Genomic DNA, 25,507 nt, shown 5'->3' with positions numbered 1-25,507 from the left:
GGACGCGCAGTTTGAGTTTCCCGCAAGCTTTTGATTGAAATCCTTCGCTTAACAGGATGAAAACGGGGCTTTTCTCCCTTTGACCAACCGCTGGAGATTCAACAGGTAACCGCTAACAAACTGCCTTTCATGTTCATATTGTCAAACCCTGGGGATATATTAGCCGGCAGGAGATATCACTGCCATACATTTTAGCGAGTGTACCTGCTAGGTAGCAAGCCGGCTAACTATGCTAACGCTTAACCTGCATTTTGAATGGGTTTCAATGGTAAACTGGATAGCTTCGGCTAGCACCGTTAGCCCTTTTGAAACAAGCTGTCATGGCGCCTACTAATTCAGTATAACAGCGAAACAATAGCAGAGCAGTTAAAATAAACTGACGCAATCGTTCAGCTGCGTAACCATTTATTTGTTCCCGTATTTGCTTATATCTGACAGGGTTAGCTTGTACGTTAGCTGACTGCATTCACCGTTTGGGTGGCGGCTTTGTCTATTTGCTGGAGTGTAGCGTAATGGCTGACTGTAATGCAATGCAATGACAGAGATGCAGAGGTTGGATGGCACGGGGGAAAGTGCTTGTCTATGGCTGGGATTAATGAGATTCCTACATCGTGGCTTCCGCTTCAGATTGTAGTCGGAGCCCGTTTTTGTGCCTGACCATATACTGTATATAGATGACATGAAACCGCAAGGGCTGGATAAAGTTAGCGTGACGGTATGATGAGTTACCATTACAATAACCGAATGTTTGTTTAAAAAGCGCTTGTAATGTTAAGAAGACTAGTCAGTCCGTCTTGTCGTTGTATTATAACACTGCTAACTTAAATTACCTTGTACCTGACACCATAATATATACAACGCTAGCTTTTATATGAAGTGTGGAGGTGGAGATTTTCATTAATTATTCGCTCTCCATTTGCACTATACTCGTCTCGGACTTGTCAGCTGCTCCCATTTCCGCGGCTTTTCTAGTGATGCAGTGGTTACGCGGCAGAACCATACACCCACCCACTCACACTGTGGTTCTTTAGCTGCATGCGGCGGTGTCTGCAGCCTCCTGTAAGCCGGCCTCCTGCTCTCTCCACCCGGCTATGCGTCAGGCTTCGCTCGCTAGTCATTTCCCCAACTTTAAAAATTGTCGCGGTAAGAGGTTTTTCCAACCGTCTTGTGTTTTTTTTTGTTGTGCTCGTGTCGCATGCAATGTATGGTTGTTATCAAGAAATGGGGTAGACTTGGTTGACCTCGTTCACTTTAGTTGTGTTGAACGTTTAGGTCTATATGTGGATTTCATTGATGCATTTAGTGTTGGTTTACTTTTAGAGGCGATTGTTTTTTTTTTGTTGCTTTGTTGCTATATTTTGGTTACTGCAGACGCTCGAGTTTCTCACGGAAGACATCCAGAACTATCCGGCTAAACATTCCGTGACAGGTGCAGTTTTCTGTGTCGCCTCCAAGCACCAACCAAGCCTGTGTATTCATGCTCTGTTGGAGTGAGACAGTGAGGGCCATTTTGTGATGTGTAACGTTAAGCTCAAAGGAATCATCATATCCAAGAATATATATATATAAAAAAAAAATATATATATATATTTTTTTTTTCAAACTGCAAGAATGAGGAGCACCAATAATTATAATTCTGAAACATTTCTGACTCAACCTGTGGAATAAGAAGTCACTGACAACAAGGACTAAAATATGCAACACACACACACACACACTCACACACACACACACACACACACACACACACACACACACACACACTATGTGCAATATTGAACATAACTTTTATCAGCCATTTTATTATTGTATTACTGTTGGGACTCTTAATAGTTTTATCAGAGCCAATGATTGCAAAACTCATTTGTTGCACTGCCACACCCTCTGCTTAACTTATTATAACCCTTAAGGACTAGATCACGAGTTATTTATTTATTTCTGAAGTACAATCACAGTTTTATGCAGTAACCTGGGACAAAATGTGCAATATGTCATGCTGACTGTTTGAATAAGGCTTTTGTATGCTATGCTGGCCTGCTGCTGTGATTTTGAATAGCCTACTATTTATTGATTGAATGTGGGTACATTTGTGTGATGAGTGTGTCTGTATTGTACTGTGTTTTTTAAGATGGTGCCACAACTACATTTTCTTTGCCGAACAACATTTTTATTGATCCCAAGAAGGGCAATTCATTTAGCGTCTTACCCCATTCAAAATCCCACAAACAACCTCCGAAATACTACATGTCAGAAGCATAGATCCATAAATAGACAAATGGAGGTCGGCGAAGGACAGCCAGGTCAAGTAATGATATTATTGGACATTGTATAACTAACAATTAATTGAATCTGCATTAGGATAAAAGACTGAAGTCCAATTCATCATGACTCAAGTCCACATCACTGGCTATAATAAACACTTAGTCTTGTTTTTCCAAGTACTAAAAAAAAAGTGTGGTAAAATAAATAGCGAGACATTTGTTGGATTGTTAATGTTTTCTGAATTAACCTGTTGAATAACCTGTGTGTGTGTGTGTGTGTGTGTGTGTGTGTGTGTGTGTGTGTGTGTGTGTGTGTGTGTGTGTGTGTGTGTGTGTGTGTGTGTGTGTGTGTGTGTTTGTTTGTTTGTTTGTTTGTTTGTTTGTTTGTTTGTTTGTTTGTTTGTTTGTTTGTTTGTTTGTTTGTTTGTTTGTTTGTTTGTTTGTTTGTTTGTTTGTCTGTCTGTCTGTGTGTCTCTGTCTGTCTGTCTCTGTCTGTGTGTGTGTGTCTGTGTGTGTCTATGTTTTCCTTCCCTCAGTGATCCTGGTCCAGTGTAGATGGGATGGACAGCAGCATAGCCAGCTCCTTGCCCTCGATGCCTGAACCAGCCAAACCAATCAGCATGAAGCATCCGCCCGAGTCCCTGAGCGTTCTAAAAGGGGGCGGCGACATAACCAGCGATCCAGCCATCCTATTGGACAAGGCCGCCGCCCAACTCGCCGCCACACTACAAGACGGTGTCCTTCACAAGATGGCCGCCAGCAATAACCACCACAGTCATAACAACAACATCAACAACAGTCACTCGGAGAGACTCAAAGATCTGACCTCACGTGTGTTGAACGGGGACCAAGATGCGCTGCCTAAAATGGGTGTTCCGGAACCTCCTAAGGGTAGCGAAGTTCCGGCTACAAATGGCAACCATCACAGTTGTTCCCCTCCGCACACCGAACCCGAAATGGAGGCCATAATACCGCAGGTGGTGGGGCAGACGTCGTTTGAGCCGTGCCGCGTCAATGGGACAAGCGTGGTGGACACAACCGTAGAGGATAGTTTAGCCGGAGCGGGGATGAGGGAAGATGCAAAGAAACGGAGAGGGAGAGCTAACAACAACAAACCAAAACTTCAACCTCAACCAAACATCACTTCCTCTGCCATCCCCGTGGAAACACTGGGACACACACAGACGGTAGAAGAGCCTGCAGCAGCCAATGAGGTTTGGCTTTTAATTCTGCTTTTATTATAATATCTTTATTTATAAAACGCTTATAAAACACAAGTTATGGCCCCAGGCCCTGCAGCAGACCCGGGTTCGATTCCCGCTTGAGTCTGTTCTCTGCATGTCTTCCCCTCTTTGCCCCATTACAACTCTCTACAAAATCTATCTAGTAAAAGCAAAAATGCCCAAAAAATTATCTTAAAAAAAAAACAAGTTACAAGATAAAAAGACAATGGGGAGGGGGAAATAATAATAAATCAATGAAAAGAGTCTTAAATAACAAGTGAAGTCTTCCTGCATTTTCTCTACTTATGACATCTATTGCAGTATATCCGTCCTGGGAGAAGTATCCCTTACTTTGTCGACTCTCCCTGAGATTTCTTCAATTTTTTTTTATTCCCGGTAAAGGGTTTTTACTGGGAGTTTTTTCTCAGCCGAGCTAAGGGTGTAAGGGCAGGGTGTCATATTGTATCATATTGTATGAAATGTAAAGCCCACTGAGACAAATGTATTTGTGATTTTGGGCTATACAAATAAAACTGATTTGATTTGATTTAGACAGTGCGTTAGTTCCCGTGATTATCTCCGTCATGTCATTCCACAACTAACTAATAAACCAAATTATGAAAACGTTTTTTTCAGCTATAACTTCTATGTGTCAGTGGTCATTACATGTACTGCATGTAATTTGACGGGCTAATACTGCTGTAAAGACAAACATTAACACAATAAAGTAGCTACAGTTATGCTGACAGAAGCCATTGAGACAAAAGGACCACGGCATGCATATGAATGTACCGGACCTCCTGTGGACAGTTGAATAAACAGGGAACTTGTCTTTTAACATTCAAATATTTGCTCGCATAAATAATTTTGGGGGAAATCTATGCTATATACAAAGTAGATAAGATTCCACTTAGGCTTAAACATGCAGATGGAAAGTGATGGAACATTTGCAAGTATTTCAATCTAAAATAAGAAGTTAAGAGTTTGCCTAAAATGGATTATTTTTTAAGATATACTCGCTCTTTTTCTATATACTTGTTGTGATGCATCACCAATAAAAAAGAATTGTGAAGGTGCTCCAGTGGCGTAGTGGATAGAGCGCGTACCATATTGGCTCTGGCCTTTGTTGCAGTTGTCACGGGTTCATATCCGACCCGTGGCCCTTTACTGCAGGTCATCCCCCCTCTCTCTTTCTCTCCCTGTCTCTCTCTCTCTCTGTCTCCCTATTTCAACTCTGTACTATCTAATAAAGCTTGAAAATGCCAAAAAATTATCTTGAAAAAAGAAAAGAATTATGAGCTAATACTAACAGAAATGCAAAGGTCTTAATGAAATAGTTTGTAGGGAGGGTACCGGTTATTGTTTTTAGGAAGGAAAATATTAAAATTTTTAATCTTTTTCTTAACTTATTTTTCTCTCTCTTTTCCCCCCTCAATTGATCTCTTGAGTATAAATAAAGGTTAAATTAAATGCAAGTCTCTGAATGAAATAGTTTGTAGGGAGAAATATGTTAATTTTGATCTTTTTTCTTCTCTCTCTTCCCACAGCCTGAGCCCGATGTCATCCCAGAGTTAACAGAAGAGAAGGAGTCTCCTGCAGCAGTAGCGTCCTCTCAGCTGATCTGTTTCTCTGTGGGACAGCTGGTGTGGACCAAGGTCTCCGGTTACCCCTGGTGGCCCTGCATGGTCACCACTGACCCAGAGATCAACAGCCACTTTAAACCCAAACCCAAAGGTGAGACAAAGTCATTACCTACTTTAATTTATTTATACAGCCCCGGGAAAAATTAAGAGACCAATCTGGATTTTTCCTAAATCTTTATCTCTACATTACTTATTGAAAATGCTCTAAATGACAAGAGTTTTATTGTGAATTTGGTTGAAATGTTGTCAGTAGTTTATATTATAAAATCAAAATGTTCATTTTACTCAAACATATACCTCTAAAGAATAAAACAAGAGACACTGAACATTTGAAGTGTTCTCTTTATGTTTTCCAGAGCTGTATATTTATCTTCACTTAAAGGTGAAGTCAGCAATTTTGGAGAATGTTTATTTGCTGATTACTTGCAGAGCGGGTGACTGACATTCCTGTGTTATCGCTAAGTGATCACTGTAAGAATATAGAGCGATTTAACACGTATATTCACATAAATATATCGCTCACTTCACCTTTAACTTTACTTATAGGTGAAGTCAGCAATTCTGGAGAATGTTTATTGTCAAAATCACTTTGCTCAAAACCAGTGAATATTTCCTTGCACAGACCGTACATTCAGGTGGTGAGGAGATATTCACAGATTTTGACTGAAAATGATTTTGACAACAAGCGTTCTCCAGGATCGTGACTCTACCTTTTAAGTGATGTGTTTTGAAGTTAAGTGGAGTCTTCACATACTCTTCAGAAATATTGTATTTACGAGTTACGGGGATAATTAACGTAACTATTATATCTGGTATTATACGAGGCATTTTTTTTAATATATTTTCAAGTCACTTTTTATACCATGTATATTTATTTAAAATGTATTTATTTGTAGCTCTATCTATCTATCTATCTATCTATCTATCTATCTATCTATCTATCTATCTATCTATCTATCTATCTATCTATCTATCTATCTATCTATCTATCTATCTATCTATCTATCTATCTATCTATTTATTTGATATGTATTTTATTATGTATTAATTTATTTGTAGCTGTATTTATTTATTCATTCATTCATTCATTCATTCATAGCCTCCCACAGCAGACTGGGCCTGCTCTACCATGTGCAGTACTTTGGAAACGCCCCGGAGAGAGCATACATCTTTGAGAAGAACATGGTTTCCTTCACTGGCGAGGATCAATACCCAGAGCTCGGCCTGGGGAACAAACAACCGGCCTCCCGCGGGCTGCATAAAAAGGTAATTCGCCCTTAGCTAAGTTGGTAGGGCGTCCCCCCCATGGGCCTCGGCCAGCAGCGGACCCGGGTTCGATTCCAGCCTGCGGTCGTTCTCTGCATGTCACTCCCCTCTCTAGCCCATTTCAACTCTCTCTACACTATCAATAAAGCATAAAAAAAAATGCCAAAAAAATATATCTTTAAAAAAAGCTAATTAAATTTATTATATTACACACGCATGCACACACACACACACACACACACACACACACTCCTCTCTCAAACTCTCTCTCACACACTCACATTCACACTAGGGCTGTAACAAATGTATTATGTCATGTGAAGTCCCGGGCTTAAAGGCCAGAGGAAGGTGTGGTGTATGCTGTTGGGTGAGAAAGACTTGGAGATGAGAAACATTGTACTTCCTTAAAATGTAGTATTTGTAAATCGTGCAATTTTGTTAATACCAGAATATATTGTGCAACTGTGTTACACAATATGATAAGAACATATATTCTTCTCAACAGTTTGTTAGTTCTTAAATTACCTCAACATTTGTTCCCTAAAAGCAATGATTAAACTTCACTACTATCTTGGTTAACTTGTGAATGTCGATAGTTAGCCTGCTGCTATTGGTGTATGAATGAATGTGTGTGTGAATGGGAACAGGTCTCCTTTGAAAAATAGTCTCTGGTCTCAATGGGATTTACCTGTATAAATAAAGGTTCACTAATTCTATCTTGGTTAACTTATTAAAACCTCTCTATTCCCGCAAATAAATAAGGTCTCCTCACTAGACAAGTATATCATCTTTTTATATATATATCTCAACAGTGTGTTTGTTTGTAAATGGCCTCAACATTTGTTTCTTTAAACCTGCAGTGTGTAGAATTTTGGGTTTTATTTCCTAGCAGATTTTGTACAAAGTAATTATAATATCCATAAGTACATTTAATTTAGTGCATAATAGCTGAAAAAAATGTTTTGAATTATTATTTTTTCCCTTAGAAAGGGTCTCATATATGTCCATATTTCTGCATATTTTGGACCAAGGCCTAGTGCCGCCATCTTGAAAGTGTCATAGTTGGAATGTCATCAGGTGCATTGTTTAAAATTTAGAATTGTTCTTGTCCTTGAAGGCCACTGTAGCTTCTGTTATTATTCAAAAGGGGTGGGGTTACCCAGGGAGCGTTGCATTCTAGAACTTTGTAGAACTTTCTTGATGATGTCATATTACACACTGCACCTTTAACATAATGATTAAACATTTTTTTTCTGTCTTGTATAACTCCTCTCATAACCTAATGCTATTCTCCCTCTACGTTACACAGACTGCTCCCTCTGTACCTCGTAAGCTGCAGGCTCAGTGGAACATGGGTTTGATCCAGGCTAAAGAGGCTCTCGGCATGTCACTGGACGAACGCATGGCAAACTTTGCCTTTCTGTACGACGAAGACGGTCCCCATCTCAACCCCCAACTCCTGGAGAAACTCAAGCCCGAACCGAGCACCGATATCGGGCATGAAAGTTCGGAGTCGAGGCTCAGTCCGATCCTGGAGCCCGCCTCACTACTACCTGTGGGCCCTGCTGCTGCTGATGATGATGGCAACACACCAGCCCCCCAACCACCACAACACACAACTAGCACTTCAACGGCCAAAAAGTCCAAAGCACCAAGAAAAACAGCAAAACTAACGAAGCTCAAAACAGCGGGGGAGAGGAGGAAAAGGGGAAAGGCCCAACTGAAGGATTCCATCTCTCAAAAGAAATCAAAAGCTAAAGTTTCTCCCAAAGAAATGCTCCATCCACAGCCGGCCGCACAGGTTAGGAATAACCGCAATTTTTTTAATATATTTTTTTAGATTTCTTTATTTAGAAGGGACAGCGCACATTATTAAACATAGATAGATCCTTTAATAATCCTTTACAGGAAAGTACAGTGCCACAACAGCTTCAAGACAGACATGCCACCACACATTTCCTCAGATAGCTTACACACTTAAAAAGATAAAATACAATAAATAAATACGAAGAAAGTGCAAAGTTATTTTTGTGCATTGTAACTTAGACAGCACCAAAGTTCAACATTTAATGTGCCAGATTTAGGCTTGTCGGATGAAATGTTTTTTATTTTCTTCTAGACTTTGCAAGAGATGTTGTTGGTCGGTTCAAGATTAAATATATGTCGTATGTGTACAGTAAAACGGGGCAACTGTACAATGACATTCTTACTCTAATGCACAAAGATCTTTATGACAGCATTGTTTTACAAACACTACAGCTTTTATCCAAAGGGGGCGCTAGAGCCAACAAACTGTTTAACCACAGTTTGTTATTTCTGTAACAAAATCAAGGTGTGAAAATTAGAGATTTTTGTAATGGAGGTAGTTGTAGAACCCTGATAGATTAACATAATGGTCATATTTTGGAAGTCCTTAGAAAGCTTTACCTTTTTGTCGATAGCTTAATTGAATACATTTGTTTGTTTATTTTCTCCGTAGGATTCCACCACTTCTGCACCAGACGCACAACAACCTGCTGACTCACTGGTTCCTCAGAAGAAGCAGAGAAAACCCCGTCAGCCCAAATCTCCAACCAAGACCGTGAGGAGACGGAAAAAACCTGCCGAGGAAAACGCCTCCAAACCGGTGAAAAAACGCAAATCCAAACTGGCTTCTTCGACGGAGGATACTCTCGAACCGGTGTCACATCCGGTCCCAGTTCCAGGTTGGTTAAAAAGATTAAAGACCTTCTTCACCGGTGGAAATATGAAGATGTATTGAACTCTGAGATCCTATGTAGTATAAATGTGCAACATTTTTAGAAATCGGTTCATCCTAGCCTGAGTAAAGGCAGAAAGAGTGTTTTATGGTCTCACAGTCTTACCCTACATTTTCCTACATATGTGACATCACGTATGGGAAAATGTAAGGTTAGGATTAACAGGACAGCTGGGCCAAGGGAAGACTGAGGGAAGACGGAGGGGAAAAAAACCTCATTCATTATATTATAATAGCAATTTTATAATTATAATGATAGAACGCCGGTTCCGTATGGGTGAAGTATTCCTTTAAATCCAGGCAGTTGTTAGCAATAAGTCAATGTGTGGTTAAATCTGCCCGTGTTAGTTTACAAGACCTGTGGAATCTTGTGTTTTTTAAATGGCCATATGTGGCTAGTAAAATAGCGGAGTTGTTGGGTTAATTTAATGTGACTTGTATGTTTAGGAATTCGCCCCTCCTGATTTGTTAAGAGAAAGAGGGGCTACGACTTATTTTGACATTGTTTAAACCATCGTTTGTGTTTTGATTGTGTTTTGTCTTATTAGTTATTGATCCCGGAAGTTAAAATCTTTCAATAACTTTCCACTTTACCGCAATCTTAAACTAATGAGTGTCAACATTTGTACTTTGTTTATAACATTTCAAGTGCATAATGAGGGGGGGGGACTGTTTTCCTAATCTTTTTTCTCCATCCTGTGGTCCAAATATGTTTCTGTAGATTTCACATCTGAGGAATTTCTCTCTCTCTCTCTCTCTCTCTCTCTTTTTTTTTTTTTTTTTTGTTTCTCAAATGCATAAGTAGAGATTATAGTCTTGAAATTGACAGTAAGGTACTTGGCACACGGAGGGAGAAATCTTATAAATTAATCAGTATTCAAAATAACTGCCTGAAAATATTTCCTGTGCCTAATTTATTCTCACAGCAAAAAAAAAATCTTTCAGAACCAAATAAGTATATCATCTTTTTTTTAAACCTTTTTTCGATCATACTATCTTGTTTTTAGTCAAGAGGGTGCGGAAGAAAACACCAAAAAGGCCACGAGCAGACGATACGGCAGAAAAGGGTCCGCAGCCGAAGAGGAGACGTAAAGCGATCAAAGATGCTGAAAAACAGGTGAGGATTCCATCTGATGCAAAGTCATTTCAGTCCCAACACTGCACCTGTTCTTGTAGAGTAAAAGCTAATGTTAATGAGTAATTTTACTTTGGGGGAAAAAGAGAAACTTCATAAAATAAAATTAAGTGCTTTAAGATTTAAGATTGTATTTCATGTTCAGCATCGATCACCGGACACAAATTAGTTCCCAAAATGTACAATAGGAAGTTGGAACTTAGTTATAAGAACTTGATTTTCATGTTTATTTCATCCATTAAACTGTCCCAGGCCTCGACTTCAGAAGGAACGGAGAAAAAGCCGAGAAGAAGAAAGAAAGCCGACGATGTTCCAGTGACCAAGAAGCCACGGAAAAACTCCAAAGCCTCAAAAGCTCTCCTCACTGGTAAGACGTCTTGTTAGACTGCTGAGCTTTCTCTCATCTCTATTTCTAGTCTTTAAGATGCTTTACTTATCTCTAGGTCTTATGTTTTGTGTGTGCACCGTCAATAGCTGCTATTTTCAACACTAAAAATCTCGGCCGGATGTAGTAGACATTATTGTTATTTCTAACCATCCTAAATCTGGCTACAAGAATCGGGACATCCTAAAAAAAAATGTCTACCATACTAAATAGTAGATGATATGGGTATTGGAACGCTGGGAGAATTCTTCGTTTACATCATTGTCCGAACACACTTTCATTTTCCCAGTCGCCGCAGACGCAGAGAAACCGAAGCGTCGGAGGAAAAGGAAACAGGACGGAGAGAACGCTGCTGCTGCGCCCTCCAAGGCCAAGAAGAGACGGCCCTCCCCCTGTCCAGACCCAGAGGTGAGAGGGAGTTACCTCAGTCAGTCTGAGAGTAACAAGTAAAACCTGTGGATAAGGGAGTTATCCAGCTGTATAGGGTTGGAAAAATTAACATTGTCAAGGGCAAGCGGGGGGGACTTTGTCGAGATCTGGGAGCCTTACATACATTTCATGCCGGGTGGGAACATGGGATATATTTGCTTTTTTAAATTGTTTGGGGTCATTTAAAAAAAAAATATTTGTTTTGTTTTTGTTTCTTTTATTCATTGTTGTGATGGTGTTTGTTTGTTTGTTTGTTTGTGTGTGTTATAAAAAATAAATAATGCAATAAATATATTGTAGGAAAAAAAAGTAAAGCCAAAAGAAAGAGTTAAACATACAGTACATAATATAAACATACATGAACATAACATTGGAAAAAAAAAGTCAGGTTTACAAACAACGAAAGGCATAAAGCAAAGTGTCTGAAAAGAGGGTGAAAAGTCTATAACTGTTAATCGTGTTGCAGATAGTGTGAATGTTTGGCTATCGTCTGTGTTATTGAAAGTTGCTGTCACGTTGTTTGCTGCTGCAGGGCTCTGGCAGTGAAGGACGTCCTGAGTCTCCCAGCGACAGTTTGGACGGGACGAAGAAAGGAGAACGCAAGAAAGAGTTCGTCTGTCAGGTGGGTGTGACTCTAAAACTTTATCTAAATGTAGGTTATTTCATAGAGAAAATGCTGCTTGACTTGTTTCTAAATACAAATGAATTAATCAAGGTTAAGTGCTTTTTGTTAAACACATAATTCTCCATCCATACACAAACTAACTTAATTTGACTTGAAACAACAAAACCTTACAAAAATGGAGGTCGTTCCTTGGGAAAGTACATGGTGGATGATATCACAATTCTTAGGGCCCGTGCCCACCTACCACCTTTTTCCGAGCGCATGTGCTCCATGTGTTTTGTTCCGTTTATTTTGACAGCGTTCTTTCTCCCAGCGCCTTTTGACTTGTTCCCGAGCGCACAGCCAGCATTTAACGCCCTTTAAAACCGCCAGGTGGACACGGGCCCTTAATGGATACACAAATTAATTTCACTTTTAAAAGTTGTGGTATATAAATGAACCTGACCTTAACCTTATTTGTCCCTCCAGACATGTGAGCAGTCCGGGGAGGACCTGGTCCCCTGTGAGGGCCAGTGCTGTGGGATGTTTCACCTCAGCTGTCTGGGTCTGTCGCTCAAACCGGAGGACAAGCTGCTCTGTCAGCAGTGCACCACCGGTAAGACGTTAACTAGCTATTCTATGATTTATAAGTGACTTATAGGGCGCTCCGTGGTGTAGTGGATAGAGTGCGTACCATATCGGCTCCGGCCTTCATCCCCCCCCTCTCTCTCTCTCTCTCTCTCTCTCTCTCTCTCTCTCTCTCTCTCTCCCTCTCTATTTCAACTCTCTCTCTCAACTCTCTCTCTCTCAACTCTCTCTCTCTCTCTTTCTTTCAACTCTCTCTCTCTCAACTCTCTCTCTCTCTCTTTCTTTCAACTCTCTCTCTCTCTCTCTCTCCCTCTCTATTTCAACTCTCTCTCTCTCTCTCCCTCTCTATTTCAACTCTCTCAACTCTCTCTCCCTCTCTATTTCAACTCTCTCTCTCTCTCTCCATTTCAACTCTCTCTCTCTCTCTCTCTCTCCATTTCAACTCTGTCTCCCCATTTCAACTCTGTACTATCTAATAAAGCTTGAAAATGCCAAAAAAAATGTCTTCCCTCCTGCACCATCACAACATATATTTTTAAAAAAAAACATCAAAACAGAAATAAAACAAAAAGTAAAAGGCAAATCTATCCTAATAAATAGCATCTTTGTTATTATTGCTTTTAACAAGTCATCTCCTATTTTTCCCTTCTCAGGAATCCACTCGTGTTTCCACTGTAAGAGTTCCGAGGGTTCTGTTCGTCGCTGTCACGTTCCACACTGTGGGAAGTTCTACCATGAAGCGTGCATCCGCCTCAACCCGCTCACTGTGTTCGACAACAAGGGCTTCCGCTGTCCTCTGCACGCCTGCCTCAGCTGCCACTACAGCTGCCCCGCCAAGCACAAGGCCTCCAAGGGTAAGGGTAGCTACCTCTTAATGTTGAGGTTCCTTTACATTAAGAGGCATGGCAAGTTTATTTATACTACACAATTCAGACAGGCAAGGTAGTCACCTCCCTTTATTTATTTATTTTTTATTTATTTTTTTTCCACAAAAATGTTATTGTCTTTTTTATACATACACAGACAAACATTTTTACCATCTTTAGGAGGATAGATTACCTCTTAATGTTGAGATTCATTTTAAATTTTGAGGCAAGGCAAGTCAAAAAGACAATTTTTTTTAAGATATTTTTTGGGCATTTTTATGCTTTATTGATAGTGCAGAGAGACAGAGGTGAAATGGGGCAGAGAGGGGAGTGACATGCAGAGAACGACCGCGGGTGGGAATCGAACCCGGGTCTGCTGCTGGGCCCGGCCCGGGAGGGGGACGCCTTACCAACTGAGCTAAAGGCGCCCCCAAAAAGACAATTTATTATGTTTTTTATCACAGGAAAAACATATACACAAAACAACAGTCTCTGAAATCAAAATAAAATGTATAAACCCAATACAAAACATGATAAAAAGCTTTCACACAAACTATGTGTACATAAGTCTATCTAATCTTAAGTCTCTCTCTCCCTCTCCCTCCTATAGGGCGGTTGATGCGTTGCCTTCGTTGCCCGGTAGCGTACCACGCCGGTGACATGTGCGTTGCCGCGGGCAGCGAGATGATCACCAACAGCGCCATCATCTGCACAAACCATTTCCACGCCAAGAAGGGCTACAGCCACCACAGCCACGTTAACGTCAGCTGGTGCTTCGTCTGCTCAAAGGGTAAGACTCCTCTCCTGTGTGTGTGTGTGTGTGTGTGTGTGTGTGTGTGTGTCCTCATCTATAACCAGTTTACAATTACCACATATTGATCATAATTTTATTTGTCTACATCAATATTTTATGGATCTTTTGTGCTGTTGAAACAAACATGTTTTGTACCAATAGTTACACGTGGTAGCCAAACATTTTAGAAATATTTTTTTTTAATTTACTTTATTGTCAATTGGCAATAGTACAGCACCCCTGGAGCAAAGTGTCTTGCTCAAGGACACAATGGTAGAGATGGTGGGCACCGTCGATGTACTGGTAATACCGGCATTTTAAAATGAACCTCATGCTGAAATGGTCTTTATTTCAGGCGTGTATTTTAAGTGTCCGACCTCTGCTAATGAACACTGCTGGATATTCAGCTTAGATATAATGTAATGGCTCTACAGACAGTGTAGTCTGAATGTTATCAGTATGTTGTTAATCTGTATAAAGGGCAATAAGGAAGTCCATTTGGCTCGTCTAGCTGGTTGCCAGGTTGGGTGTGGAGCCGGTAATCAAGAAATCACAGGAAGTGCTCAACAACTGCAGTTCCTGTGTGTCAGTTTTCAGTTGAATATCATCCAGTTTCGCTGCTGTAATGTTATGTGGGAGTTATGATACTGAAACCCAGAAAAGAAAGCCATTTGTAGAATTTCTCAAGCTCTATGTGAGAATAGTTTGATGGTGAATAACGTGACTTTTTAGTATTGAAATTATTTAACTTTATAATTTAATATTTTTGCATAAATTCATGTGGAAATGCCAGGCCACCTTTATCCACTTAGATCAAAACACACACACTTACACACACACACACACACACACGCGCGTTACAAAACAGTGTGTGTGTGTGTGGTTCTATTAACGAGAGGGTACGTGGCAGTTTAGTTGGCTTCTACTCAGACAAAACGTTTGCTGTTTTATTGAGCTAGTTTTTATTGCCCCTTGTGCGGATGACTCAACTGTAATTAGTGTAAGTTGTTCCACACCCATCTGAAATCCCTTTCAAGTTTAAATTGAACTGTTCTGGTGGTAGGATGGCCTAGAGGAAAGAGGGGCCGACCAGTAACCATGAGGTCTCTGGTTCCTCCTCCCAGTAACCATGAGGTCTCTGGTTCCTCCTCCCAGTAACCATGAGTTCTCTGGTTCCTCCTCCCAGTAACCATGAGTTCTCTGGTTCCTCCTCCCAGTAACCATGAGTTCTCTGGTTCCTCCTCCCAGTAACCATGAGGTCTCTGGTTCCTCCTCCCAGTAACCATGAGGTCTCTGGTTCCTCCTCCCAGTAACCATGAGGTCGCTGTGGTGCCTGTAAATTGAGTATAGCAACGAGGAACTTTTAAATATTTCTGAAACAGTCAAATTTTTTCTCTGACGATCATAAATGACATGTAACAGCAAACGAGACCATCAGTGCAAAGAACGCTATTTTAATATAGTTTTGCTTAATGCCTTTGTCATGGGTACGCTCGACCAGGAACAACAGCTGGCGTGGTAAAAACACTACCGCTTTTGTCCAAGGGGGGCGCTAGAATGAACACAAACTGAAAGTTCTTCAGAGAACCTTTAACTGAACCTATTTTAATTGCAAAACATCCTGTAGAATGTTATTTAGACATTTTTCTTCCCTGTTTTTGAGAGCTTTAATAGTTCCTCGGAGCACCTTTTTAAAATAAACTTAACTTGTTGTGTTTTACAGGCGGGCGGCTGCTGTGTTGTGAGTCTTGTCCGGCAGCGTTTCACCCCGACTGTCTGAACATCGCGATGCCCGATGGAAGCTGGTTCTGCAACGACTGTCGCGCCGGAAAGAAACCCAAATACAGAGACATAATCTGGGTCAAACTGGGCACATACAGGTCAGACAATATGATCAAATATAATACATCTGAAGCAGTTTGTTTGACAGTTCTAGCAAAAAGCATTTTAACTTATTTCTGCAAAAAAAAAAAAAAATCTTGAATCTTTTCATGACCTTATTTTCTGCATCAAATTATGGAGACTATTGTTAAAGAGTATCGATATGTAATGATATGAGCATGGATGTCAGAGATTGTTTTCATTGCATTTACAGACCCTTGTAACTCTCTAAAACCGCCAAATAAATGCACTGACTTGCTTGTAGAACTCTCTGGTACACTAAGTGGCCTAGATAGAAACACCTATAAAAACTTAGGCAAACTTTATTAAAAAATAAATAAAATAAAAAATAGTTTCTTAGAGCAAACTTGGTTCTTAGGGCAACACTTTTTATTTATAAAATAATTAAAAATATATTTTTTTATTGTTTCTTCAGATGGTGGCCTGCAGAGATCCACCACCCTCGTAACATCCCGACCAACATCCAGCACCTGCGACACGAGATCGGAGAGTTCCCCGTGTTCTTCTTCGGTTCTAAGGATTACTTCTGGACGCACCAGGGCCGAGTGTTCCCCTACATGGAGGGAGACCGAGGCAGCAAGCACCAGAGGACCGGCATCGGGAAGGTCTTCAAGAACGGTACAGATCTACAACATTTACCCTTTTTTAGTTTAAACAATGTCTTTAGAAACCTGTTAAGTAGAGTATGCCATGTTAGTTGTTTATTTTTATTTTTTTTTGTTTGTTTGTGTGTTGACTTTTTTACTAGTTTGTGTTCTTAAAAAGTAAAAAAATCTAAAAATGAATAATAAAAATGAATAATAATGGTACATTAATGGTACTCTAGAAAATGCACAATTGCACTATTTGGAATTTATTTATTGTGTATAATACTCGTCTTATTTATCCTTTTGTACTTATTGCACTGTGGGAAGGGTCTTCTAGAACGGTACGGATCTAGACTATGCAAATGCAACTTTTATTTTATTTTTAAGATTATTTTTTGGCATTTTTCAAGTTGAAATGGGGAGACAGAGAGAGTGTTGAATATTGAATGGTTCAACGGATTAGACCAATTGTAAATGTTTCTTTTTACATTTCTGTTTTCCCTCAGCTCTGTTGGAGGCGGAAGTTCGATTCAAGGAAATAAAAATCAAACGCGAGGCGAAGGAAGCGCAAGAGAACAGCCGGAAACCACAACCGTATAAATTTATCAAGGTGGGAATTCTTATTGTGTGAATTATCAAATGCATTTTTAAATATACGAATCCAGCATGTGAAGAGTGTATTGCATATTAAAACAAGAATAATTGATGACATTTTTTAAAAAGTTAAGTCATCGCTCCAGAATCACTGACTCCACCTTTTTAATGTAACATTTATAAAACTTTATCCTTATTGATGTCTTAAAATGTTAAATATCTAATTTTAAGTTTGTTTTTCCTCCTCTTCCCAGGTGAACAAGCCCTTCGGTAAGGTGCAGGTCTACACGGCAGACATCAGCGAGATCCCAAAGTGTAACTGTAAGCAGTCTGTGGATCGGCCGTGTGGCTTCGAGGCCGAGTGTCTGAACCGGATGCTCCAGTACGAGTGCCATCCTCAGGTCTGTCCCAGTGGGGAACGCTGCTGCAACCAGGACTTCACCAAACGCCTCTACCCCGAAACCAAGATCATTAAAACCCCCGGCAAGGGCTGGGGCCTGGTCGCTCTACGGGACATCAAGAAGGTCAGGGGGGAGGGGTTACTGTTTTTTTTTTTTTTTTTTTTCTTCTCCAAATTTTACATCACAGACAAATACAATTATACACACGCAAAACAAATCAAAATCAAAGTACAAGCAAATAATAAAAGACATGGCAATCTAAGTATCAATTTGATTTGAAATTTGACGTTTTCAGTGCCAATTTCTAGCTTTTTTTTATTTGAATGTCCATTGCTTTGTTTCTGTTGGTCGTGTTTCTTGTCCCTAGAAATTGGCTATATGTGTTGATATTGTGTCATTGCAGATACACTGGTATCAGCTACTGTATATGATAAATGGGGGAGAAATTGAAATATAGAAATGGCAAATATATGTTTTTGAAGCTTTTAGTTATGTTATGGGTTGGAGGGCTTTGGGGGGACATGTTTCTAGTATCATAGACATCTGTGGTCTGACGTTTGGTTTCTCTCCCACAGGGCGAGTTTGTGAACGAATACATCGGAGAGCTGATAGACGAGGAGGAGTGCAGAGCGCGCATCAGATACGCCCAGGAAAACAACATCATTGATTTCTACATGCTCACCATAGACAAGGTGAGGGGTAGTTAGAACCATAGACAAGGTGAGGGGTAGTTAGAACCATAGACAAGGTGAGGGGTAGTTAGACCCATAGACAAGGTGAGGGGTAGTTAGAACCATAGACAAGGTGAGGGGTAGTTAGAACCATAGACAAGGTGAGGGGTAGTTAGACCCATAGACAAGGTGAGGGTTAGTTAGAACCATGAGTAGGTAGAAGGAACCATAGACAAGGTTAGTGGGTTAGCAAGGGAGCGTTGTAATCTAGAAACTCACCACAAGATGACACTAAATATTATTACACACTGTAAAAAAAATTAATTTAAACTTTTTTTTTTAAATATAAATATAATACATTAAAAAGTGACAAATAAGGGTAAGTTCTAGGGGTGGGGGGTTATGAAAAATGTGGGCGGAAAAAACTGTTTGTTTATTCATGCTTCTCACCAATAAAAATTGTTTAAAAATTTTTTTTTTTAAAGTGACAAAGGAATAGTGGATTCATCAACTAAACAAACACAGGAAACAGCTATAAAAATATGAGTTGGTTGTTGAAACAAATGACTTATTCTAAATGTCTTGTGTCTTCATCAGGACCGTATCATTGACGCCGGTCCGAAGGGGAACTACTCTCGCTTCATGAACCACAGCTGCAAACCAAACTGTGAGACGCAGAAGTGGACGGTGAACGGGGACACTCGGGTCGGTCTGTTCGCCGTGTGTGACATCCCACAAGGTGAGACACGGTCGCTGATAAGTTCCACACCAATTTAAAGATATTAATTAAGATTTTAATCAAGTTTAAAGGTGCTCTGAGGAACTATCAGTTTTTGCTAATTCTTGCGCCCCCTTTGGACAAAAAGCGGTGGTGTTTTTACAACGCCAGTCTGCTGATAACTGGTTCTAAATAAGTATTTTTTTTTGTGTTTGTTTTCCTAGCGACTGAGCTGACGTTTAACTACAACCTGGATTGCCTCGGGAATGAGAAAACCGTCTGTCGCTGCGACGCGCCAAACTGCAGCGGTTTCCTTGGTGATCGTCCTAAGGTGAGCGGTCAGACTTTAGCTCGAGGTTCATGTTTAGATTTCAGATTACATTATTAAAGTCATCAGATCCACTAAAAAACATGGTTAAAAGTGTGTTTGTTTTTATTTATTTATTTATACCGTTAAATTTACTTTAGATTTTCACTTGTGGAAAGGAGTTCAATCAGGTCAAACACAGCCACTAATGCACTGTGCACATTATGAAATGGTCCTACCTTTTTATATATATATATATACATTTCATGTCTTTTAAGTCATATTTGTTCACAAAGTTTTCTAAAATAATATTAAATAGAAGCAAAAAATATTTTTCCTTTTTTTTTGGTTCCTTGTTTAGAAACATAGTGTTAGAAAGATCCATCCAGTATTGTTAAAACTTACCCAAACCCTGTGTGCTCCGCAGAACTCAAACGTCCAGACCGCGGAGCCCAAAGGAAAGCGCGTGAAGAGGAAATACAAGAAGAGGAAATCTGAGGGAAAGAAGAAGTCGGAGGACGACTGTTTCCGCTGCGGAGACGGAGGGCAGCTGGTGCTCTGTGACAAGAAAACCTGCACCAAGGCCTTTCACCTGAGCTGCTTAAACCTCACCAAGAGGCCCTTTGGTAGGACTACACTCTATACACACATTATACCAAGGCCTATCACCTGAGCTGCTTAAACCTCACCAAGAGGCCCTTTGGTAGGACTACACTCTATACACACATTATACCAAGGCCTATCACCTGAGCTGCTTAAACCTCACCAAGAGGCCCTTTGGTAGGACTACACTCTATACACACATTATACCAAGGCCTTTCACCTGAGCTGCTTAAACCTCACCAAGAGGCCCTTTGGTAGGACTACACTCTATACACACATTATACCAAGGCCTTTCACCTGAGCTGCTTAAACCTCACCAAGAGGCCCTTTGGTAGGACTACACTCTATACACACATTATACCAAGGCCTTTCACCTGAGCTGCTTAAACCTCACCAAGAGGCCCTTTGGTAGGACTACACTCTATACACACATTATACCAAGAGGCCCTTTGGTAGGACCACACTCTATACACACATTATACCAAGAGACCCTTCGGTAAGACTACAATCAATATACAGGTGAAACTCGAAAAATTAGAATATCATGGAAAATTAATTGGAATTGAGGCAAGAATTCCTGCTTAAGGGGCCCAAATCAAGTACAGAGTACAAATGCATAATCATACTTTATAGAGGGCCGACATTTCTGTATTTAAAATCCCTTCTTTATTGATTTCAGGTAATATTCAAATTTTCTGAGCCATAATAATCAAAATAATAACAAATAAAGGCTTGAAATATCTCACTTTGCATGTAATGAGTCTATATAATTTATTATTTTCACCTTTTAAGTTGAATTACTGAAATAAATGAACTTTTGCATGATATTCTAATTTTTCGAGTTTCACCTGTACACATTATACCAAGAGGCCCATCGGTAGGACTACACACATTAGAACCATACATGGCTTTCATGACAGATAACCCTTTTTCTAAAAAAAATATTAAATTTTTATATACAGCTCTGGAAAAAAAAACATTCCTACCAAATTCTCAATAAGAATATTGTCATTTAGAGCATTTTCAATAAGTAATGTAGAGATAAAGATTTAAGGAAAATCCAGACTGGTCTCTTAATTCTTTCCGGGGCTGAATATTTTATTATAATTTCATTTTAATTTTTAAATAAATAACCAATAATTTGGTTATTTTAACCAAAAATTCTTAAGATTTCTAACCTGTGTCTGTCTCATCCTCCCAGGTCGATGGGACTGTCCGTGGCACCACTGTGACGTGTGTGGTAAGAACTCTTCGGCGTTCTGCCAGCTTTGCCCCAACTCCTTCTGTAAGTCTCACCAGGAGGGGGCGCTCCGGCCTGGGCCCGCCCCGGGACAGCTGTGCTGCCTGGAGCACGATGACACGGACGGGATGGCAGCCAATCAGGGCCCAGAGATCCGCTCTGAAACCAAGGCAACCACCACAACAACAACAACAACAAACGCTGCTGCTAGCATTATCACAGGACGTCCCGCTAAAAAGGGAACCAGAAAGGGGAACGCAGCCGTGGCCAAAACTAAGGGCTCTAAGAGGAAAGCAGCAGAGGCCTAAAGTGACTTTTGAATCCCGAAACTCTTACCCCCAGACTCTTTTAACAACTGCTTCCCTCGCTCATGGACAGTTATATAAACACCCCTTCACATGTTAAAGGCGGAGTCAGAGATTCTGGAAAACGCTTGTTGGGAAAATCAATGAATGTCTCATCACTATCGGCTACCTGTCCATAATGTGTGCGCGAGTGCTGACAATAATAAATCTGGTGTTGATACGCAGCCTAGACTCTGTAAACAAAGTGGGCCCCACTGTGGCTAGCAACATGCCTGTTTACAGAGCCTAGGCTGAGTATTAACATTGGATTTTTTTATTTTATCAGGGGACAGGTAGTGGATCTTGAGGAGAATTTGACAACAAACGTTCTCCAGAATCACTGACTTCCATCTTTTTAAATCTTCCAAGATCACATAAACCAACGCACTGTACATCTTCTTCTTCATCAGGGAAAGTCGCTGATTTCTCACGTGCTCGGCTGCGGCCTCAGCTAACCGTTCATACATTAACGTTTTAATTTTTTTTTTATTATTTTTTTTTTTATATATACATTTTTCAGGTTTATTCTCACTTGTCTGCACTGAGGTGAACCACAAAAAAAATGGCGGAACGAGCAACTTCGACTAGTGGATTCTAACTCATTCTTCCACAAACTTAACTGCCTTTTTTATTTTTAAATTTAGTTGAGAAATTATCACTTTTTTTTTTTTTTTTTTTTTTTTTTTTTCAACAAAAGAAGCTAGTTTGTTTCTGCTACAACATCATACAAACAAAAACCCATTAGTAAAATTGCTGACTTGAATCTCAGTCGCCTTTCGACATTCAACACTCATTGAACAATTTAGAAGAGTTTTATAAGTATAAATATATATGTGTATATCAAAGACCAAAATTATGATTACTGGAATAGGGGTGATACATCATACAGGCTGCCAAATGGATTGTCTTTTATTTTTATATATATAGTGTATATATGTCAGATGTAATATCGAACACTACGACACTATGAAAAGGCCTCAGTCGACCTTCTACCTGTAGCCATAGGTTACGCCTAACTCTAGACTTTTGTTTTGATATTTTTACACGCTTGTTATTTTGTCATAGCTCAAGTTTTATTGTTTAGATTTGAATAATATGTTTGTTTGTTTTTTTCAATCAGGATGCTGAACAACATAGTTTTAAATTTAGTCTTATTTTATTTACCTGCCTATCCAGAGGAACTAGGGATAACAAAAAGTATTAAAAATTGATGGCGCTCTTAAAAAACGGAAGACGTAAAAAAAAAAAACACTACCGGGAGGTTTACAGGTCTTTACCTAAACCACAATAATGAAGGAACATTTGCGATTTTTTTTTTTCTTGAATATTTTTCAAAGTTTTATAGTTTGGAGTCCCGACCCTTTTAAAGGTGCCGTTTATTTCTTTAGCCTGAGATACAAAGATAATTATTTTTTTAAATACACACATCATGCTGATTCAGACAATGCAGGCCTCTGTGTCACGAGCGTTTTTTTTTTCTCGAATTGATAAAAATATTCTATCGTTTGTTGACGTTTTAAAAAGTCCTTGCATATTATTTTTAGTCTCATAACTGCATCCTGCTTGTTTTTTTGTTTTTTTAAAACGTTAACACAAGCTGACAGCACACTTGTTCAACACTCTGTTAATTCCATTTTATTTTTTGGTTGTGCAAACGTTTCATATTTGTACTTTACATTACATGTTTAGTTTAGTATGGTGGCCAGTTTAGGACATATTAAACTCAATGCTAATCGCTGTCAATTGTCCGTTAACTCCACTTGTACTCAAAACCAGTTAATCCTACTTTAATATAAATCGTTCGCATTGTCGATATTGCAGCCCAAGCATAATCATGTGAATGCAACAGTCTGCTCACATATCTGAAAGCATTGAGCCAGAACTGCATTAGACTATAAAGAAAACTGAGTCTGAAATTGTCCTAAACTGGCCACCATACTTGGAACTTTGAAACCATTGGTTGGTGGTGAAAAGATGCATGTTTATTTTTTTCAGCAACACAATTCAGTTCTGTTTTTTATTTTGTTTTTTATTCACAAAAATTAGACGTGGCTTTTTTTTTAACCATTCCATCTCACAGCCACCTACCTTGCCTCCTCTCTTCCTCTGGGATTTAAAAACTTACCCCCCCCCCCCCTCCTCCCCCAAAAAAAAAACCTGGTTTAAGTTGTACAGACGAAACGGTGTCAATTTTTTTTTATATATATATATATAACCGCACCTTTTTTTTACAAAATTTCTTCCTAGTATCATTCATATGTCCCAGGGCGTTTGAATGCACCACGTCCACAGGTGCCGCAAATCTCGTACGAGTATTTTTTTTCGACATTGTATGTATCCTAACCTTGTCTTGAGTGAATGTAGTCCAGCCAAGTTATAATATTTTTTTTTGTAAGCACTGTATTTTCCCTGTAGATCGAAGTGTAACTTGTGTGTGTGCGTAGGGGGTTATCATTCTGTAACTACTGTCCTAGTAACAACCAGAGAACTAATATGTACATAATGTATAAGTGGTAATAGTTATGCATCTATTGTAAATATCATACGATTTCTTTGACATTGTACCTTTTTTTTTTTTTTTCTTGATGCAGTGCTGAAACGCTTTTGTGCAGGATGTTGAATCATGCAATAAAAAGTGACCAAACGTGCATCTGTCCACTTTTGTTATTGTTCAATACGTTTTCAAACTTTTTTTTTTTTTTTATATCGCTTAGGTGTATTTATTTGGCCAAACCATTCACATATTTTCTGATATTTTTACAGTTCATAGCTGAAATAGTTACAGAAGATGATTGCTAGAATATATTTCTGCATTATTCTAACAATTGATTATTTTTATTAGTTTTTCTCAGTCGCTTTGGTGCTTTTCTCACATCACTATTAACATTTGCACAGCAGTTAGAGCATTTCTCAAAACAATTAGTGCAAACTGCAAAACCTAGTGGATAACCTGCAAAAAAAGTACGTCACTTGCTCAAAATGGATAGTCTATTCCTCAAAAGCAAGTATTCATGTCAATGAAACTGCCAGTGTCATCAAAATGAGAAGTCTTGACACCATCGTTTATGAACAAGATAGTCAAATGGCTTTGTCATGTTTTCATTATGACAGTTTATTCTCTGTGTTTTCCAATGCAAAAAAAGGACAGAACTCGGTGACACTACCTGAAAATGCTCAAGACAGCACTATACACTACTTGTACAGCCATTTGAAAACTACAGTAAAGTTACACATTGCTGTAGTTAGGTGAGTAAGTGAGTACAAGACACTGAATACGTATGTTTCACATTTTTACTGTATATGCTCTTTGCAATTCTACAGCATTGTGCAAAAGAAAACTTATCAGTCACTTATTTAGAACAAATGTGAACAATATAACAGGACATATTGTAACTGAACATATATAGGTAAATCATTCTGGCACATCCAGACGTTCCTGTCTGTCTGGCCACATATTTTCATCTACATCACAACGGATATTAACCCTTGCAATGCAGCGAGGGAAGTATCTATGATAAAGAAAAGGTATAACATTTGCTTGACAGATGTTATATATTATTGTATGTAATAACTCAAGCAATGAAATGAAGACTATTAGTTTTATTGGGAACGACTATTCAGCATCCATAAGTTCATTTTGACTGACATGACATAAGCAAATGACAATGTTATAAAACAGCAGAACAAATTGTATGAAAGCAACTGATACATGTCCAAAAGCATTTTCAATTTGTTCAGAGGAAGGAGAAATTGCTACTATGATGTGCTCAACTAAATGTTGCAGAGGTTGAACTAATAGTTCTGAGAATTTTCATTCTGATCTGAGAAAAGCACCAAAGCAACTGAGAAAAACTGTAATAAATCATTAGGTTAAAACCCTTCACTTTATTTTCAGTGAAACCAAAACGCACAAAACCTACTTTCTTTTGCTACTATCAGAGCACACTCACTTACACATGTTTTTTGAGATATCTGCACACTCACTTACACATGTTTTTTGAGATATCTGAATTAAATTACTATTGTATTTTTCTTCTTTTTTTTGAGGGGAAAGTAAATTTAAACTGTTATACAAGCTGTACACAGACTAGTGACTACTTTACATTATATCAAAGTGTCATTTCTTCAGTATTGTCCCATGAAAAGATACAATAAAATATTTGAATACATGTGAGGGGTGTACTCACTT

The 25,507-nt window shown here is 39.2% G+C and overlaps 1 protein-coding gene across 1 annotated transcript; it reads left to right on the top strand.

Moving 5' to 3' along the window:
• nsd2 (nuclear receptor binding SET domain protein 2) lies at positions 1–21,523 on the top strand. The gene is made up of 22 exons (XM_080042200.1): positions 1–105; positions 2,798–3,475; positions 5,032–5,218; positions 6,227–6,393; positions 7,703–8,194; positions 8,873–9,098; positions 10,159–10,268; positions 10,539–10,653; positions 10,961–11,079; positions 11,633–11,722; positions 12,194–12,320; positions 12,946–13,146; positions 13,769–13,948; positions 15,675–15,831; positions 16,269–16,471; positions 16,947–17,050; positions 17,289–17,558; positions 18,011–18,127; positions 18,704–18,845; positions 19,049–19,155; positions 19,559–19,757; positions 20,936–21,523. The coding sequence occupies exons 2-22, from the start codon at positions 2,822–2,824 to the stop codon at positions 21,280–21,282; spliced, it is 4,314 nt and encodes a 1,437-aa protein (XP_079898326.1). The 5' UTR covers positions 1–105; positions 2,798–2,821; the 3' UTR covers positions 21,283–21,523.
• The last annotated feature ends 3,984 nt before the right edge of the window (positions 21,524–25,507 follow it).

This window comes from Ammodytes marinus (assembly GCF_949987685.1).
Source record: "Ammodytes marinus genome assembly, chromosome: 15".
Classification (NCBI taxonomy): Eukaryota; Metazoa; Chordata; class Actinopteri; order Uranoscopiformes; family Ammodytidae; genus Ammodytes; species Ammodytes marinus.
Note: the sequence above shows the minus strand (reverse complement) of the source record. Positions and strands in the feature narration are given on the sequence as shown.